At 31.9% G+C, this 21,231-nt stretch overlaps 2 protein-coding genes and 1 long non-coding RNA gene across 5 annotated transcripts in view; all 3 read left to right on the plus strand.

The window, feature by feature from the left end:
* Positions 1-481: 481 nt before the first annotated feature.
* On the plus strand, positions 482-8,808 carry LOC139517009 (mitochondrial amidoxime reducing component 2-like). 2 transcript variants are annotated; one of them, XM_071307548.1, is made up of 7 exons: positions 482-883; positions 5,403-5,582; positions 5,804-5,978; positions 6,623-6,763; positions 7,236-7,300; positions 7,873-7,947; positions 8,537-8,808. In XM_071307548.1, the coding sequence occupies exons 1-7, from the start codon at positions 669-671 to the stop codon at positions 8,643-8,645; spliced, it is 960 nt and encodes a 319-aa protein (XP_071163649.1). In that variant the 5' UTR covers positions 482-668; the 3' UTR covers positions 8,646-8,808. The 2 variants fall into 2 exon arrangements, 1 of the variants encoding a protein (XP_071163649.1); XR_011663070.1 differs by having other exon boundaries at positions 552-883; positions 7,236-7,296.
* An 8,104-nt stretch (positions 8,809-16,912) lies between these two features.
* Positions 16,913-21,231, plus strand: part of LOC139517007 (mitochondrial amidoxime-reducing component 1-like) — a 47,226-nt gene continuing 42,907 nt past the window's right edge. Inside the window, exons 1-3 of one of the 2 annotated variants that reach the window (XM_071307545.1) lie at positions 16,913-17,252; positions 18,699-18,878; positions 19,100-19,274. In XM_071307545.1, the coding sequence (XP_071163646.1) occupies positions 17,011-17,252; positions 18,699-18,878; positions 19,100-19,274 (597 nt within the window). In that variant the 5' untranslated portion in view covers positions 16,913-17,010. The remainder of the gene's footprint in view (positions 17,253-18,698; positions 18,879-19,099; positions 19,275-21,231) is intronic. The other variant, XM_071307544.1, reaches the window with a different exon arrangement.
* The window catches only part of LOC139517012 (uncharacterized), a 33,607-nt gene continuing 33,310 nt past the window's right edge, over positions 20,935-21,231 (plus strand). The window contains exon 1 of the long non-coding RNA XR_011663072.1: positions 20,935-21,023. This is a non-coding gene — a long non-coding RNA (uncharacterized lncRNA). The remainder of the gene's footprint in view (positions 21,024-21,231) is intronic.

Here is a 21,231-nt window from a genome sequence, read left to right on the forward strand (position 1 = left end):
ATCAATTCTAGTCTTAAGATAAATTGTGAAAAAAGCCCTTGCTACATAAATTGAACATAATTCAAAATGTGCAGTGTAAAAAAGAATGCTTTTAAAAACAAACTATCTATAGGCCTACATTCAGAATATGTTCATATTCAGATTCTTTATTAGACAACTAATATTAGTGTCCTCCATTACAAATCACATGATAATATACAGAACAACATTTCATAATGTAAATGAACAGTGTATTTACATTATTGCAAAAATATGCATCGAGGTTAAAGGTATTACGTCTGTCATCGATACCAATCTAAATGATTTAATTTAATCAGTTTTATTACAAGATTACCAAACTGCATAATAAAAAGTTCATGATTGTGTACTATTTCCCTTGTATGACATGTATTATAAATAGAGTTCTGATGATAATTATAAGTTAGGTGATGGATACTCGAATTATTTAGATTAAATCTGTAAACCAAACACCGTAAACCAAATGTATAAGCAGTCATGTGATCACATGCAGATCATAGACATCTATGTCAGACAGAAGTGAAATTAGGCCAGTTGTGTAATAACGCTTTAACATTGTGGCTTACTTTTCGCTTTGAAAGGTCGTCCGTGATATTTATAAAGTGTTCTTTTCGGTCTTTAACGTATTTGATGCAAATGATACACACATCATGTCAGATGGCTCCGTATTCATTGCCTTTTTATCAATTACCTCGGCAAAAATTGCATTTTTAGCTTATTGTAGACGTAAAAAACTCCAAAGGTTTGAACAAATTGGGATAATTAAATCAATGAACCAGTTTCCTGTTAAATCTGGTGGTCCAATACACCTTGACACGGCACAATGTACAATTACAGGATTACATTACAACAACATTACTGATAGGTAAGTTGAAATTTATTTATTCATATTATCTTGCACGTGTTCATACTTTTAAATTGCATTTATTGATTTGGATTTGGATTTCGTAATGAAATTTATAGTAATTTATTTATAGAATTTTGTTAATACTTTGTGGTGGCACGGTAGTATTTCCTTGCCCATAAGGGATAATGATAGCCTTTTTAGAATTTTCACCACTTTCTAACACTGCAAAACATTCTACATCCACAGTAAACTGAAGTACTTTCATTTTACTATTCAGAAATGAAATTGAATATGTATCATGACCGTTTACTTTTTTTGCTACTTTTAAAAAACCTAAGGCCACAGTACTTTTAGGTCTGTTATGGTGCAGTGAATGCAAAATTTAAAAAAATTCTCAAAAATTCATTTTCATCTGTATGTAAAATTATTTCATGTTTTTCTACACCTGATTCATCCCTCAGTTTGGGAAAGTATGTTCAGTTGATACTGTATTTTTTGTCCAATCACACTGTTTAGATACATTTACCTAAGTAGGGTACACAAAAGAGCAACCAAATTCTGGAATGCAAATACTACCGTGCCACCTTGTGAGGCACTGAGAATAGCGGCAGAGACTAAAAGATAAACAAAGCAAACTAAACGTGTTTGCTGAAGGATATATATGTATATATTCATATCTTGTATATATTACATTTTCTTTTATAATGTTTATCTTATTATAATTAACCTCATTAATTAAAAAGTGAGATAATGTTCTATTGAAGAACAAATTAGCTTCCTTTTTATATAACTGTCATAATTAACTTGCTTATATATCAGTTCTACTTAGGAATTCCACACCAGTATTAAAATTGTTGTGAGCTATTTGAACGAATGCTTGTTTGTGAAAAAAAACTCATTATCAAAAGGTACTTGTCAGTTGATTTCTTTATTTAATAATTTATATGTTTTTTTTAAATATTTTTATCCACGACCAATCCTTCATTGCACATACGTTATTGTAGTTTAATCTGTATTTTGTTGCCATATCCATTTATTGTAAACGTGTTAATGCTAATAAAGTTATATTGTCATATTTTATCTTATCTTATTTACTCCATTAAAGGCATATATATGCAATGCATCAGAAATAAATAGATAAGATGTCACTATAGAATACCTACACTGTCCCCTACACTGTCATAATATATAATGTTCACTTGCATTTTTAAATACAATGTATGTGAATAAAAAACAGATATATCAATATCAAAAGTCTTTGTATTTACGTAATAGTGCAATGGTGAAAAATAGATATAAAATCTGATCAACTTTTCTAAACAGGAGATCTTTTCAGAAAATATAACAGGAACACAAATAATATTTTAAAGGGCTGTGAATGAAAATAAACAATTTTATAGGGCATCACCATATAAATATATTTACATCTCTACTGAATACCACCAGCCCCTCTTAAAACACAACTGTTAAGAGACCATAACTATTTTGATGAAATTCAATACCAATTGATAGGATCATATACACCTGAAACCAAATTTGGCAAAGGTCAAGATGATTACAACAGTATTTTTTAGAAGGAAAGATAAAGTTTCTGACACGCATATTCTTTGCGAAATGAATGTCAACAGGTCAAGGTCTAAAACATTATGTATAACTATTTACAGTGAATTGTTTATAAGCTGAAAAAAACAACACGGTATTGGCATCAAAATTGCTTTGAAAATTAAAAAAATGTGACTCAAACTTTAATGTATACACACAATTATTCCAAAACCACCAAGTTCAACGGGTTGGAATGATACGGGTTTTATCCTATCGTATGATATATGATGGCATGAACGTAAACCACTTCACCATGCTTACCGTGGAGAGATCGAGGTTGATTTTCATACGATGAAGTCATTATTTTTCGATCAGTTTAATTGAGGCCTAGATATGGCATGTCCACTACTATATACTCGGCAGTCCTTTGTTAATTCATGTCATTTAGCTTAGTTTTTTTCTGTTTACGTATTGATGTGTGTTTGTTTTTTTATTCCACGTTGGCTAGTTATATAATAGGGGAGTGTTAAGGTCTCAAGAAACATGTTGAATACCACCGAATGTATGATAAGATATTTTTATTCCAATTAAAGGGCCCATGAAGAGCAAAGCAATTTATTATTACAATGATTTTTATAATTGTTACAATAATGAAACAAATCATAAACATGAATTGAACTATAATTTCTTAGATGTTAGTCTACAACCAGATCAGAGCCATATACATAAAAAGGCGTAACAATATATTTATTATTAACAGGCAAATATTCTCAACATCTTTAATAAAACAATATCTATACTATATTGATAGTTTTCTCAGTTCAAAATATTTATTAATATAAATAGCAAAATTTTTCAATACCTCTAGGTTTTCTTGTATGCGCCTATACCAAGTGAGAAACATCTAGCCTTTGTAAGTCTGATGTGTTTTATTTATTTAGTCATTTGTATGTTTCGGAGTTTAATGTTGCGTCCATTTATCTGAACTAGTATGCGTTATTGTTTAGGGACCAGCTGAAGGTGGCTTTTGGTGCTGGAATTTCTCGATCGCTGCGTAGAAGATCCATTGGTGTCTGTTGACTGTTCTCTTCTCTAAGGCCGGTTGTTGTCTTTTCCATCCTCTATTTTTCTAAAACGAAAATCGAAATGCATATCCCTTTATTGTCTTTGGTCCATGTACTACTTTACAAATAAGATGAATTCTGTTAAAGGTCTTTTATCCGTAGGCTGAAGCGAAGTGTTTGTTCCTTTCACGATGTTACGGGTCCATCCTCCGATGTGTAAATAGATTTTGATGTTTTGATATGTAAAGATCGGTTCGATAGCTTCAACAGCAGCGAGCATAGTAGAAAGCATATCCCATTAGGTATAACAACAGGCGCTTGGATATATGATACAGATATTATTTTTTGTTGTTGATTAAAATATTCAATTTTCTATATTATAATACATATCTAGCTCTTCTGTGCATGTCTCACCTAGTTTCGAGTGATTTAAACGACTCAGAGAAAATAAAATTGGGTATGACAAATTATACATGTGATTGTCCAAAGTCAGGAACCTGCAAATCAGTCGTTTTTGTTTTTCGTTTATTGTTTTTCGTAAATCAGGCCGTTGTTGTTTTCATTTGAATAGTTTACTATATTAGGCATAGATTTCTTTTTTATTTTGAAAGCCATACGATGGCATATAGTTGTTAATTTGGATATTTGTCTCAATAACAATCATATACCACATCCATTGACAATCATACCACATCTTTTTTATTTGATATTTATGAACTTCCACCCTCACGTGAAAACTGACCAACGTCATTTTAAAACCTTGTTATCAAGCATTTACGTGGTACTCATCATACCAAATATTTATGATAAACGGAACGACTTTTTATTTCTTATTGTTAAATTGCAGTTCCCTGATTTGTATTTTCCGTTGGTATATTTTCCTAGAAATTTAAAGTGCCAGGATGTTCGAAAATATGTATTGGGGTACATTTATCTCTTTAAATAGTTCGATATGCACCTGTTTGCAGTAACGTCTCAGGTAACCAATCATAAACTAAGCATATCACTTTAAATAAAAATGTACATGAGGAATTATATACTGGTAATAAAACTCAACATAGAACAGAGATTTGATATAAACGTGTGCTTCCACCATAAAGTTTTATTTGACAACAAGACTTTTACAGCAACCTAACAAGCTACCTTTAAGAAAAGTTATGGGTTTGTCCTTTTAATAGTTCTTCTTGGCTTGGTAGACTTTGGGATTTAGTGAACAGTTTATATACAGCGGAAGTACATTCACTCGGGTATTTTATTTTTCTAAAAACTAATTGTATTTTCCGTTGGTATATTTTCCTAGAAATTTAAAGTGCCAGGATGTTCGAAAATATGTATTGGGGTACATTTATCTCTTTAAATAGTTCGATATGCACCTGTTTGCAGTAACGTCTCAGGTAACCAATCATAAACTAAGCATATCACTTTAAAAAAATGTACATGAGGAATTATATACTGGTAATAAAACTCAACATAGAACAGAGATTTGATATAAACGTGTGCTTCCACCATAACGTTTTATTTGACAACAAGACTTTTACAGCAACCTAACAAGCTACCTTTAAGGAAAGGTATGGGTTTGTCCTTTTAATAGTTCTTCTTGGCTTGGTAGACTTTGGGATTTAGTGAACAGTTTATATACAGCGGAAGTACATTCACTCGGGTATTTTATTGCGATGAACATCAGTTTGCTAATTTATAGTTTGAAGCAAGGATTTGTATAGTGAGACTAGGAAAAATCTTGTTTGAAGTAACTGAAAAAAAACGGGAATTTTTTAGAAAGTTCTTATTACTAAAAAAACATACCTGCAGAATTTGAATACCATTTAGCGATGCAAATAAAAACTGCTGGCGAAGTATGTTTTGACGGCTTCGCAATTAACCTGTTTCGAAATATAGAAAACATTGAAAATGAATATGTTTTTCGTTTTCAGACACTGGATGGTTATACGACGAGATGGAGCATTTTTGTCTGCCCGAAAGGAACCAAAACTGGTTTTGATTAAACCATCATCAGAAGGTGACAATCTACTTCTCGATGCACCAGGGATGCCAACTTTAGTCTTGCCAAAATGTCCACCCATCGAGAAAAGTTCAAAGTTGATAAAATGCAGGTATGTTTGCAATTAGTTTTTAGTAAAAAAAAAAATCAAAATTTGAAATCATGATGCTTAGTTTAATTTGACGAGTCGGACATACAATTAGAAGGAATGTACCTTGTTAACTATTAAAAGTAATACTAGCGTCATTAGTTTTTTGTCATTTTTTTTGTGTCTAACATTCATGTGTTAAATATCGAGCATTTCTGACTTTAACGTATACACACACGTTTCAGAGTTTGGGACGAATATATAACTGGTTTATATTGCGGAGAGGATGCAGAAAGTTGGATAGCTAAATATCTTGGTTATGACGGTCCTTCGATAGTTGTGTCAACACCATCCATGGAAAAGAGGGATAGCTCTTTAGTATTTAAAGAGTTTGGCAATCCCGCTGTTGAAGGAGATCTGGTATATATATATTTGTTATAGCATATGTGTGTAACATGCGTACTCATTAAATTGTACTATGGACATGCAAAAAGATAACAGCAATCACAAAATTAAATTTGGCATGGTTAAACCAGTTTTACGTGCAGAACCACCATCATTTGACCCTTTGTGATTATATCAGTCGTAAAATTAAGAATTATATATTGGAAGCTAGTTGTGGTAGTTATACATCAGACATGTCAATGATTTGAAACGAACGAGAAATTGATGTTATTTAAATGTGTGTCTACATTACAAACTGTTTTTTTTTTCTCTTTCAAATCTGTATTTTACACCACAATTATTTAATTGTAATGGACTATGCTCACACCAAACCTACTCACTGCAATTTCTTCCAAACACACAAACCAAAAATTCTATATAACTATATGGGCTTTCTCACTATGATTTTTTCAAGATAGAATGGTCTTTTGTAACGACATTTTTAAAGGCGAAAAACATTACACGCTTAAACTAAATTAACTTAAAGAATGCATATGCGTATATCTGATCACTTTAAATAAAGGCAACAGTAGTATACCGCTGTTCAAATGGCAATTGCATATCTTATTGATAAAAATAAACCATACCATTGAGAAATGTTTTACTTATACAATTTTCAGAGTACATTTGCCGATTTCGGTGCTTATATGATATTATCACAAGCATCTTTAGACGATCTCAATACAAGACTAGAGAAGAAAGTAACAATGACAAGATTTAGACCGAATATTACCATCGACGGCTGTGGTCCATACGACGAGGTAAAGAGTTTCTGCATTATGCAGTACATGAAGTTTTAACATAAGATTCATTATCACCCTAAACTTTTATCAAACTTATAGAATACTATTATTCTTTATGATGTGGAAAGATAAGTAGCATATAATTGTTGTAACTTGGGTACAAGAAACAAGTAGGTACACTTCCTACCAGTTGTAGGTAGTTTGTATTTGGTAAAGAAAACCACTTTGATTTCAGGTTAAAACAATAGAAATGGAATTAAATGAGCGATAGATCGAGAAATAAATGTCTACCAGCTTTATGTTTTCTAAAAGAGGGCAGAATTAAGTAAATGTTTGAAGTAAAACATCTGAAGGAGAAAAACGTATATAGCTGGGATGTAATAATTGTACAAGTTCTAGATTCATTTAATAAATGTTAAGTGTGATTTTGATGTTTTAGTTAAAATTATTAAATACTGCTACACATGCGTTGTTTTGGTGTTTTTTTTAGGACAATTGGGCAGAAATGAAAATAGGGAATTCAGTGTACATGAGGTTGTTGGATTTGTGTGGTAGGTAGGTACTATGATTCTTATCATAATTTTGATTACTATCAAAGGGGCATGTGAATGTTTCCCATTATTTTGTGCCCGTCGTGTTTTTAGAAAGTAAGCTTTGAGAGATAATAGTCCATTTATAAGTCTTCACCTGAAACATAGTCAGAAGGTCGAATGTATAGTTTATGATTAATTCCACTATTGTCAAGCACAATGTCCATTGTAACTAATCATAGAAAAAAGTGGATATCCCTGTATTAACTGTTTCAGTATATCGTACAATTATTAGATGCAAATAAACAAGTGAGTGTATGATTACCGGATGACTAGGCTGGACTTTGCATAGAAAGAGCTACATACTCCACCGTAAGACTAAGAACAGCGATTGACTGCACATACTTAGCTGGAATTTGTCGTATAATGATGCATTGAAAGTTCCAGAACAAATTTAAGCTCCTATCTGGCGGTCTTTTTCGAATTTGTCATGATAGCAGATACATTTATTACTAATGTCTTGACGTTTTACATAGTAGTTTCAGAATAAATAAATGTTAAAAACAAACTAATATATTAATTTATATATCATTTTAGATGCATCTTAACAACAGTTGACCCTGGAACGGGAGAAAAAGACGCTAAAAGACAACCCCTAGAAACTTTAAAGTCGTAAGTAAATATATAACGATCTGAATTAGCGTTCAAAATTATTTTCCTTATTTCCAGTTGTATGTTTATGTGATATCACAGACTGAGAACATATTTCTACATCGATAAATGTTGTAATATTTTAAAAGAAACTTTTTACAGGAACAGACATATCACTAAAATATGTCAATGCCGATGTTTCTTTATAAATTCTGCTGTACTATTGTTACATTCTAAACATGTACTTTTTAGCTCACTTGAACGATATGGCCATGGGCCAGGGGAGCTATTGCTATCACTCCTCTGTAAGTGTTGAACCAATTCAAGCAAATTTTGGTTAAATGATCCTTAATGTATCTGTATGAAGGTTTGGTATATCCCCAGTCAGTTAACAAACACAGCCACTAAGATGGAACATATAGTTAGCCACAAGGATGGAACATATAGTTAAAATGCATTGATTGATATATATAGTGTCTCTAATGAGTCTTTTGTGGACAAAACGCACGTCTTGTGTACAAAATTAGAATCCTTGTACCGGTATCTATGGTGAGTTTGTTTCTTGTAGATAAATTATTGTACATGAAAATAATGGCAATTTTTCTTCCAGTTACAGGCTAATAACAGAAGCTATTGATCCATGTTTTGGAGTAAATGCAGCTGTTGATATAGAAGGTGAAATTAAAGTTGGTGACCCAGTGTATGTGATTAGGAAGTAGGAATGTTACTGTAGAACAATCACCATAGAATACTCGAAGTCACTTACTCAAGATTACAAGTATGCACTCAGGCCAAAAATTTTGTAACTTCTTCGAATAACAACAATAATGTTATGTTTACGACTTAACATACGACACAAGTTAATAAATAATTATATGTGTATCTTTTGTCTAATAATGAATAATGAACAAATGAATGATGGGAAAAAATTATTTAGAGTCGGCACGATGTCCAAATAAGGACATACCATAATCTCTTCTGAGCTTTAAATAAAGACAACAGTAGTATACCGCTGTTCGAAACTCATAAATCGATTGAGAAAAAACTAATCTGGGTTACAAACTAAAACTGAGGGAAACATATCAAATATAAGAGGAGAATTACGACACAACAGAAACACAAAATTAAAATGTAACACATACAAAAACGAACTATAATATAAAAATGGCCATTTTCCTGACTTAGTACAGGACATTTTGATAAAAAAAAAATGGTGGGTAGAACCTGGTTTTGTGGCATGCCAAACCTCCTACTTTTATTGCAATGTTAAACGTAACATTAAAATGACAACATTACATGATAGGACTATTATACAAATAATAGCTAACTAAAGGTACCGGGTTTATGATTTAATACCCAGACGCACGTTTTGTCCACACAAGATTTAAACGGACATAGTATGGTTAAATAGAATACTAAGTTGAACCTAGGTATTATAGTTTCTGGTCATAGAAATATAGAAAACAAAACATAGCATATTATACATAAAAAAAAAAATTCTCTCAGAAAGCAGACAGGTTATATTTTCGTTTTTCTGCTTTTGATTTTTTTTTTATATAGAGTTGGTGCTTTTTATGACCTTTAATTATTTCCTGATTTTATTGTTGGACTAATGTCTATTACAAGAAAATCAGGCTAGTCCAAGAAATTGGTTAAAAACAATACCATTGCAACATCCTATAAGCTACATAGTCACACTGTAGAACGTACCAAAAGCGCCTAATACTTAGACTGCACATTCACACCCGTAATGAAATGGAATGACCATTTTAACAGCGTATGTAACAAAGCCAAAAGAACCATCGACTTTCTAAAAATAAAACCTGTATATCAGATCTACTTGCTCTTCTGTAAAAGAAAATGCATATAAAACACTTGTATGAGCTATAACTGAATACTCCAGTCATGTATGGGATCCATACAACATAACAGAGATTTAACAACTGGAGATGCAAGATATGTGACGAATAAACAATATAATCACTCGAGTGCAAGCAAGATGCTTAATCACCTAGAATGGAGATCTCTGGAACAAAGGCGAAAAGATTCAAGACTCCTCATGATTTTCAAAATTGTAATTTATAAGAGAAAGCTGAAGTGACAAAGGAAGGTCGTTTGATGCCATCTAAACGATTGTCAGGAAACATGCATGATAGAAGCTTCGAACTCGTAACTTCTAAGCACCTGATATCACCCCAAGTTTTTTTTTAGTTTGGGGTGCTTGTTTGTCATTCTTTAGTTATCTCTACGAAACTTTTGCGGACATCTTTATAGCTTGCTTGACCGCTACATAATTCCTGTCACAGATGGGCCCCTGATGTTTTATATGTGTCAAAAACCTTAATCCCCATGTTCTGTCCTCGATTATGAATATCCATAATGTTTCTTACCAGCATAGTTTACAATTAAACAACACAACGATTGACCTTGTAAACAAGAACTGATCACCCGTCTGAAGTAACAAATAACTTATCATAAGATTTGGGAGTTATGGCTCAGTCGAAAGTTTTCTGTGAACTGTTATTTGCCGATTCGTTGTTTTCTGTTGTCTATTGTGTTATCTTTTATTTTTTTTAATAAATTTATAACTGTGATTGCCTCTTTGTACGTTTTTTCGTACTGTGAAGCTGCTCCTTAAAATTAAAAGCAAGGCAGAGACCTATATAGGCAAAGTCTCATGGACTACCTAAAAAAGCTACTGTAGACTATAAAAAAGAACGACTGAAATCACCACATGGTCACTGATTGGTTTATGTGGTGCCTCTGCTTCTCTACTGCTTGAAGGCATTCAAAATTTGCAGTAGATCCATGTGGTCTAAGTGTTGTTCGTCAGACAATGTACCAGGTTTCGTCGTATTCCATGGCATATTTGAAATATGATGGCCTCCACCATTTTGGATCGTAAAATTGTATATCTTTAACAAAATATGCATATTTTGAGAAAGGAATGCAATTTTTTGTGTTACTTTTTATCTTAATAAACAATGACATGTGCTTTGTTTTATTTCGACTGTTTTAACAAATGCATATCGCATTGTAATATAAGCTGAAATCACTCATATACACTGATGTTAAGTTATGTACATTTTATAAACATTTTTTGCTTTGAAGCACACACAAACACAGAGTTCCTTAACCTCAATTCTTCCACCTTATTTCTGAAATTACATAACAAAAACTATTTTTTCCTATTACACTTTAAAATTCTACAGTTTAGAGTTCTTCAAATTCACACAAAATTAATGTTTCTCGTCACATAATCGTTTTAAAAATCTTACATAATTCACAATCCGTGATCCATACTTTATGGGATATGTTTAAATGGCATGACTTGACTTACTTCAACTACATTCATAATTTTTAATCAACATTAACATATTATGTTGCAAAAAGAAGATGAAATAGACGCTACAAATTTGATTGAATGTAGACTTTTAATTTATAAGTCTGCATATCTCAGAAAAATACATTTGATTAGATGTCAGAAATACGGTCTGAAAAGTCTGTTCCCCATTGTCAATATTTTTGTACATCTTATGATTCTATGCCATTGGTTTCCTCAAGACATAAACTGGGTCCTCAATCTTGACTATACCTTCTTTATCTATTGCTGTGTTCATACCAAATTAAATTTATAAAGGAGAATCACCGTATGGTTTTGTCTTTTTAAATCTGAAATGTATACAATTGTTTATCAATTCTACGGCTATACATATTTAAGTATATCATTTAAATATATAAAGGGAGATTTTCTATTTTAGTTGCAAAAGCCTCTTTCCTTAGTGTATGCAATTAGGCATTTCTTTTACGATGTTAAATAACCAATATTTAATTCACAAACTTTCATAACCAAGTTATATAATCATTAATGTAAATTGTTATTATAAAATTGGAATTTACTTTCTGAGTGTTTTCAATGGCTCAATGTTAGGGTCTCTTCCCAGTAAAGTTTGCGAGGTGAATATAACAATATTGTAAATCAAACAGTAAACAAGACCATATATACCAGACTAAAACACGTAATGAATATATAAACAATGGTATTTAATAGTATTACAAGCTTTAAAGGGGCACTAGCTGTCAAATTCATGTTCACCCATTCTAATCAAATTCTCATATTTGATTTATAGCAATGTAAAATATTTACCCAAACTATTAAAAGTCTAAATAAAACAATAAACAAGGCACAGGCATGAAAATACGTAGCTTCGTTTCGTGTGTATTTGAATCTAGACGCCATCTAATTATTTATCGAGTTGACCTCTATAGTCATTCGATGACCATATAAGCGATGTAAACATAAATAAAGATATAAATAGATTAAGCAAACACGTGCTGTTAAATTATTCTAGGTCTATTTAATTTCATATTACAGATAAAAAATAAATGTTTATCATCGTTTTACCTGTATTACAATGTTTATTTGTGGATCGAATCAGTCAATCAAATGATTTACCTTTGTTTCACTTTCAATGTTGACATTCTCTTCCTTTAAATAACTTTACACATACAATTCACGTGTTATCCATCTCAAGCTAAGGGGTTAAATTAAAGTTCACATGAATTCGGATTCAATGAGGTCGAGTTATTCACTTGCAAGTGAATAATTCATAATCCATGGGTTTTTTTTTGCTTATTTTGACACAATTGAACCCCATTGGCTACTAAAAAGGAATTATTATTTCACTATTTGTATTTCATTACTGGTTGAGCCAAAAAAAATTATACATTAGGTTTTTCATATGATTCGTAGCTAGTGCCCCTTTAAGATTGCATCGAAAATCATAAATTAAAATTTAACGAGAAAAAAAGTTGCAATAAAGTAGATAACTTTTATAATTAGATACAAGCAAATACATTTTGTTTTTGTTTGTTTGATAAATTCCAATGCTGCAATTCAAATTCGATTTCCTTGCAGTATAGCTTTATTTGTAAAATAAATTTCAGTTTAATGTAGTAAGCAGTTAACATAAAATCATTAACCCAAAATATTAGTTTTTATTCGACCGCAAAAAATTTTTTGCGTCGTATAATGGTATGATGTTGTCGTCGTCTGCGTCGTCGTCGTCCGAAGACGCATTTAGTTTCCGGACAATAACTTTAGTTTTAGTGAATGGATCTCTATAAATTTTTAACAGGAAGTTTAATACCACTAAAGGAAGGTTGGGATTAATTTTTGGGGTTGTGGTCCCAATAGTTTAGGAATAAGGGGCCAAAAAAGGGCCCACATAAGCATTTTTCTTGGTTTTCGCACAATAACTTAAGTATAAGTAAATAGAAATCTATGAAATTTTTACACAAGTAATTGAGATGTATGATTTCATTAACAATACGAAAAGGTGTCATTTGTGACTCAGCAATTACTCTTTCGGATCAACGAAAAAAAAACGGATTTTGGAAAAAGGGGGAGAGTAAAAAAAAATTGTCCTGTTCCCGAGTACCTATATTTCGGAGCCCCTGATTTTATCCCTTTGGTTTTTGACGGTGTTTGTGTTCTTTAATCTTCAGTTATGTGTAGTGCTTTAATGAATGTTGATAAGTTTCTGTTCACTTATGATTTTTAATTGATCCTTTAGTACCTTCTTACATTTTGATGTCTCCCTTTGACTTTTAACTTCTGGTTTCTTTTTCTTCTTATTTTCATAAAACCTCTCAGAATCATATCTTTTTATCTGGATTATATTTGGCATGAATGTGTATTGCTATAACATGGTGAGTTGCATATCGTCTCAACTTCGAAAATCAATTTAAAAATACTTGACTTACATTCTAGTGTTCATCCGGAACATAACTTGTTTAACCTTCGACATAGGCTTTTTACATTTGGCACATGGGTACAACACATCAAGACGATGTGTCGCGTACACCATACACCATTCCCTTTGGCTTGCAGCATCACATTATGGATTTTTGTATTCCCTACACAAAACCATTTATTTTCTTGCTTTCCAGCGATTTTTCGGATGCTTTATTACACATGGAAACTTCAGAACGGGAAAACCAACGGACTAATCTATACAAAAAAACGAGAAACGAGAAACACGTATAAATTACATAAACAAACGACAACTACTGTACATCAGATTCCTGTCTTAGGACAGGTGCAAACATTTGCAGCGGGATTCAATGTTTTAATGGTATCAAACCTACTCCCTTTTTCTGAAACAATAAATAAAGTATGAAAGCATAAATAAAAATCACAGCAATAGAAGCTTTGTTTCTTTGGAATATGGTAACTCACAAAGCTATTTTAACATTAAATGCAGAAGGAGCTCAACTTGTCTAATGAAACAAGCAAACACATATTCCTGCAATCATTTTTGATACAAACTTCAAAATTACTGATTTGTATACTATAGTATAATAAAAATCTTTGATGAGAATAAAAATACAAATATTTATAATTCCAATCAAGTGCCCTTGGTGGGGAGCATGGCCTGAACACATAAAACAAGACATCGTGATTTGTTACAGAAAAACATTTTTCATACAAGAAAATTTTGAAAAAAAAATATCTCGCTCACCTGTCAGTAACACCGTCATGCTTCCTCAGCATGCTTCAATCCACCTCTGGTACAGTTCGCTGACTGTAGAGAAATTGTTCCACATGAATTAACAGGATATAGCTCCAATGTACTAACGTTACATACAAACTCATATTTGGAAAGGTTCGTTAACTTCCACAAAGATGCACCGATATATTTAATTGTGCTTGCAGCGGCTAACGCTAAAACCAAATGAAGAGGATCGTCAACTGTCATGGCGAATCCCAAACTTAGTATGAATCGACCGATAAGAATTTTTTCTAAGGATAAAATATTGTGTTGTGATACTCAGTACGCTTCTTTTAGTTATTAAAGATCATTCAACAATTAAACGCTTGGAAAGTTTAAAAACGTACGTCGAAGATGAGAATGTCAGTTTTAATGTCCATGGATTTATGAGTTTGAACAGCGGTATACTACTGTTGCCTTTATTTATTGACAAAATACACAAATTAATCCCGCTATCACCGAGTACAAATAAAATCTAGAATGATTGTAATATATTATGGACCAGATATAATATACTAAATTGAAATAATGGCCTCTATGTGGAGCAATAAAAAACGGTAAAGTTTAAAAGTTAAAATTTCGGATATTCAATAACGGTCAACCTTTTGATGGTCCGTAAAATTTACAAAAAGGATGATTTCATCTTCACCATTTTGATAGCCAGTGTATTTTTCACCAATCTACTGTTATCAAATGAATATCGTTCATTTGTTAACGCCGCCAGGGTAAATGCAAAAAGGATATGCCTTTTTTACCCTCTCTGCCGTGGTATTTTAAACAGATATATCATGTTAAGGAGGGGTATTTGCGAAAAATACCAGTCGAGAGAATGTTAAATTTTGCGAGCCGTAAGTCGAGGGAAATTCATTCTCAAGACTGGAATTTTTTGCAAATATCCCTCAAGAACATGCTATATCTGTTTAATTACACCGAATGTTAACTTTCGAAAACGCATTGATGATCGTGACGTTACAAGCGTCCAGTCGGACCGACCCGCATTGTCAATTTCGATGTGTATGTCAAGATATGAGACAGACTCAACTGAATCCTTTATCTCAAATTCGATGGGATAGATGCGTTCAACATCGAACTAGAGATAAAGGATACAACAGATACAATGAAGTGATATGTTGAAGTTGAGATCAAATATTTTGTAAATTTTACGGACGCCATCAAGAGTTGGTTGACCGTTATGAAATAACAGATGCTATCGAATATGTTTCTCACGTCTTAACTACAATCAACCTCCCTTTTCATGAATGTGACCTACTGTATTAGACTATTTACCGGGTTTGTAATAACATGAGCAACACGACGGGTGCCACATGTCGAACAGGAAACCGGCCAGACAAACATGTACACTTTACAATCATTCCATACAACAAATATTGTTGCCCTATTGCTCATAGAATTTGTAAAAATGACCAAAATACAAAAACATAACATTAACCAATGAAGCAAGAAAAAAAGGTCACTGTCAGATAAAACCTGCCAGACTGACAAGTATCCCTTACAATGATTTCATACACCACATATAGTTTATAGTATCTGAGAAACGGACCGTAACTTTAACCTTGATCACTGATCCATGAAATGAGGTCGAGGTCAGGTAAAACCTGTCTGACGACTATGTACACGTTTTAAGGAACCCAAATACCAAATATAGTTCCCTATTACGCATAACAATCGAAATATTTATATTGATAGTTTACATGGCAACCGCCTGATAGTAATACCTATGTAAGCGAGACTAAAAAGTAATGGCCCGATTCAAATGAAACTCACACATTCAGATCAACTGACACATCAGCTACAATGGTGGTAATGCTTCACTTTGCGCATTGGTATACACACTTCAAAAGTCTATTTTTAATATAAACACAACAGTTAATGTTTAAAGCAAAAACAAGCAAAAAAACTTTAAATAATATAGAAACTTAATTCTCATTTTATGCATATATTTAATAGTTTTCAAAATATATGAAATAGAATGTTATTTTCTCTTCATTTTTGAAGAACTGTCAATTTCCGTCAGGCTTCTACTGTACGTATGTATTATGCATGTTATAAGCAGTACGCTACATATTCTGCTATATAAATTGAATATAATTCACAATATACACAGTCTTCTAGAGATTCCGATACAAATGAATATAATTCAAAATGTACATTGCAAACAAAATGCTTATACAAATCGACTAATACATATTATAGATGCACGTTTATTGATATTAAATTTCGAAAGGTACAACGTGTAACTAATGTAATAAATAAGGTTATGTCTGCCATCTTTGCCAATCTAAAGCAGTTTTATTACAAGATTACAGATCTGCATAACAATTTTGGTGATGAATAAATTATTTAGATTAGATCTGCAAAATTAACCAGACGTCTTGACCCAAATAAGCTGACAGAAGTGAAATTATGCCAATTATGTAGTAGATGATAACGTTAAAACTAGATATAGTGGCTTACTTTTCATAAAGGTCGTACGTGATATTTATAAAGTGTTCTTTTTGGTCTTTAATATATGTGTGTGGCAAATGATACACACATCATGTCAGATAGCACTGTGTTCATTGCCATTGTATCAATTTCCTCTGCAAAAATTGCATTTTTATTTTATTGCAGACGTAAAAAACTTCAAAAGTTTGAAAAAATTGGGACAATTAAATCGATAAACCAGTTTCCTGTTAAATCAGGTGGTCCAATACATCTTGACTCGGCTAAATGTACAATTACAGGATTACATTACAACAACATTACAGACAGGTAAGTTCAAATGTGTTTTATGTTATCTTGCGCATGTGCATACTTTGAAATTGTATTTATTGATATGGATTTCGTAATCAAATTTATAAAGTTATTTAGATATAATTTATGACAGCACCATGCTGGTTCCATTCTATTGTGTTATAAGTTATTAATACATCCTGTTAGGTTTGATAATTCATAATTATTTTAATTCATTTCAGTCAAAAAAATGAACGAATGGGTATTACATATTGAGCCATTGTTTTTTTTTTCGTTTGAATTGATTTATAATTTTGTCATGTCGGGGTCTTTTATAGCTGACTATAAGGTATGGTTCTGCTTATTGTTGAAGGCTATACGATGGCTTATAGTTGCTGAAATTCACTGCATTTGAACTATGATGGATAGTTGTCTCATTAGCAATCATAACACATCGTTGTTTCATTGGCAATCATACCACATCTTGTTTTTATGCTTATGAACATATCCTCCCTCTCTGACAAAAGTTTTTCTTTTCAGGTGCTTATCATTCCAACATTCATGATAAACGGAACTTATTAATTAAGTGTATAGTTATACTGCGAAAGTACATTGAGTAAGGTATTCGATTGTCATTTGCTAATTTTTAGTTTGAAGCAAGGATTTTTATAGTGAGACTATGCAAATCCTTGTTTGAACCAACTGAAAAATGCTGGGATTTCTTTTCAAGTTCAAATTACTCAAAACAGCTCGTACAGAATTTGAAGACAATTTAGCGATGCAATCAAAAACTGTTAGCGAAGTATGTTATGAAGGCTACGTAATCAAGGAGGTGCGAAATATAGAAAACAAGGCTGCGAAAACATTCATATTCTTGCTAATAACTGTATGTGACTGAATTCAGTCAGATATAATTTTAAAATGTGTTCAGTATATCGTAAAAATATTTCTACAGTACAAACTCATGTACTTAAAAGTTTCAATGAATAATGGTGTGACTGAATTCAGTCAAGATTTTAATTATTATTAAATTTATATATATTTTAAATTTTGTTTTGGACAAACTATCAATATGAAAAACTATAAGATGTTTTTTTGGTTTTTGAATTTTGACTGAATTCAGTCAGGAGTTTTCCAATGCATGACTGTTAAAACTGTTCCTATTAGAGCACACAACTACCAATCTCTATAATGTATTACTGATTCTTTTATGTACATAATTTCTCAGTAATTTTGTTTTTGAACATTCTAAATAAATTCATGTTGAAATGTTGTTGATCTTGCTATTAATTAAATATGTATTACTGGCCCCATGTAAAAATAAAATTTTAGTATGGTCAGCATCAGAGTACACAAATTGAATAAAAACCCAATTTGCTTATATTATAAGCATAATCTTGCTTGCTCTCCATATTTGACAAATCAGAATAGTGAAAAGTTGAAACAAAAGGTGTTATTGATAAAAATAATATGTATTTTTTTCAGACACTGGATGGTAATACGACGGAGTGGATCTTTTTTGTCTGCCAGACAGGAACCAAAATTAGTTTTGATCAAACCATCATCAGATGGTGACAACCTTCTTCTCGATGCACCAGGGATGCCAACTTTAGTGTTGCCAATATGTCCACCAATCGACAAAAGTTCAAAGTTAATAAAATGCAGGTTTGTTTACAATGATATTTTAGTTTAAATGACAAAAGAATAACAGACCAGGCTCCAGTTTATTGAAATCGCGATGCAGGAGTTTTATTTGACGAGTCGGACATCAAATAAAAACAATGCCCCTGAGTAAACCATGTCATAGCAATAGCTTCATAATTTATTTATTTTTTTGTCTTGACTGCAATTTTGTCATACATTTCACAAGGACAAATACTTTTTAGAGTTTTGAATGCATATATAACTGGGCTGTATTGTGGAAAGGATGCAGAAAGTTGGATAGCTAAATATCTTGGTTATGACGGACCTTCGATAGTTGTCTCTACACCATACATGGTAAAAAGGGATAGCTCTTTAGTAGTGAAAAAATTCGGCAATCCCGCTGTTGAAGGAGATCTGGTATATATATTTGTAACCTGCGTACTAATTAATGCACTATGGACATGAAAAATACATTTATACATAAAAACACATTGATAACAGGTATCACAACCAACACCCGACTTCTTCTGAATTGGTTGAGGCACACAATTAAATGTGGTAGGGTTAAATCAGTTTACGTGCGCAAACCCCAACCCTTTGTGTCTATCTAGACCTTATGTCTGAAAACTGAAACACACAATAAAACACCTGGAGAGTGCAGCTACCAACAAAAACATCAAATTTGAACAAGGAAATACACAACGGCACATAATTTACCGGACTTGTTATCACATAAGCAACACGACTGGTGCCACATGTGGAGCAGGATCTGCTTACCCTTCCGGAGCACCTGAGATCACTTCTAGTTTTTTGTGGGGTTCGTGTTGCTTATTCTTTAGTTTTCTATGTTGTGTCATGTGTACTACTGTGTGTCTGTTTGTCTTTTTTCATTTTTAAGCCATGGCGTTGTCATTTTTTTTTCTTTTTTCGATTTATGAGTTTGACTGTCCCTCTGGTATCTTTCGTCCCTCTATTGTAAATCAAGTTTCAAATGCTTGGTACTATAGGAAGCTAATTATGGTAGTTATATAGTTGTTGGTTCGTTCCATATTGCTTTTTATGACATCATAAGACAAGTCAATCATTCATTCAGTTCACGGTTAATAGACGTGTCAGTAGTTTGAAATTAACGGGAATTTATGTTGGTTAAAATGTGTCTATAATAAAAAATATATTTTTTCCTTTCAAATCTGTATTTTCACTACAAACAAGGTATTAAATAAAACTGGAAATCAACATCAATTCTAGAAAACCTCCATTTCTTCTTACCTCTTAATTTCATGGTGTTAGTTCAATTATTTTTTAATTTGATGTAATTACCTTTTTTTTCTGTTTAGTTGGTTTTTTTCATATTCAACCTATTAATTATGTTTTACATACATATTGTGCATTATAACTTACCTTAGGAAATAAATTGCAAAACTTGATAGTATGGCTAAACCTTTTCATGATTTGTAAACATGAAAACTTAGAAACTAAGCTTACTCCATGCATGCATGGACGAAGGTAACTAACGTTAACTTAGTCCATGCATGCATGGACTAAAACGACTTAGTCCATGCATGCATGCACTAAGGCAACTAACCCTAACTTAGTCCATGCTTGCATGGACTAACACAACAGACTTAGTCCATGCATGCATGGACGAAGGCAACCAAGGCTAACTTAGTCCATGCTTGCATGGACGAAGGCAACTAAAATTAACTTTTTTAAAGTTTAAAAAATTTATAAATGCAAAATATTTCAAAAAAATCTAATTTTTCAAAAATTAAAAAAAAAAAATTGAATATTTAAAAAAAAAATTTTTTTAAATTTAATTCTTATAAAATAAACGAAAAAAACATGAAAAATTTACAAAATCATTTTTTTCCAAAATGCTGAAAAAAGTTTAAATTCCATTTTTTTTTATCAAAATTAAACAAAAAGAAGAAAAAAATGGTTAATTATCACTGTGTATCATCACCACCGGATATAGGTACCCTTGCATATAGGTATAAATGCCACATGAGAATATTCACGTCTGCCAAAAGATTAGAATGTGTTCACATTTTATTTAAATGATAAAAACTCTTCCCTGAACAGATCAGTTGGAGCTGAAAATTTGTTTAACATAACCTGGACAGTAGCTGCAATTAGTTCCTGAAAGTTCCTAATCATTTAGTAGTGGTAAGTGTTATTTTAGTTTATTGTTATTATATCTGTAATAAACATGTTTAATCAGTTTAATTGAGGTCTGGAGCTGGCATGTCAGTTAACTGCTAGTAGTCTGTTGTTATTTATGTATTATTGTCATTTTATTAATTTCTTTTGTTACATCTTTTGATATCGGACTCGGACTTCTCTTGAACTGAATTTTAATGTGCGTATTGTTATT

This window comes from Mytilus edulis, chromosome 3, assembly GCF_963676685.1.
Source record: "Mytilus edulis chromosome 3, xbMytEdul2.2, whole genome shotgun sequence".
NCBI lineage: Eukaryota > Metazoa > Mollusca > Bivalvia > Mytilida > Mytilidae > Mytilus > Mytilus edulis.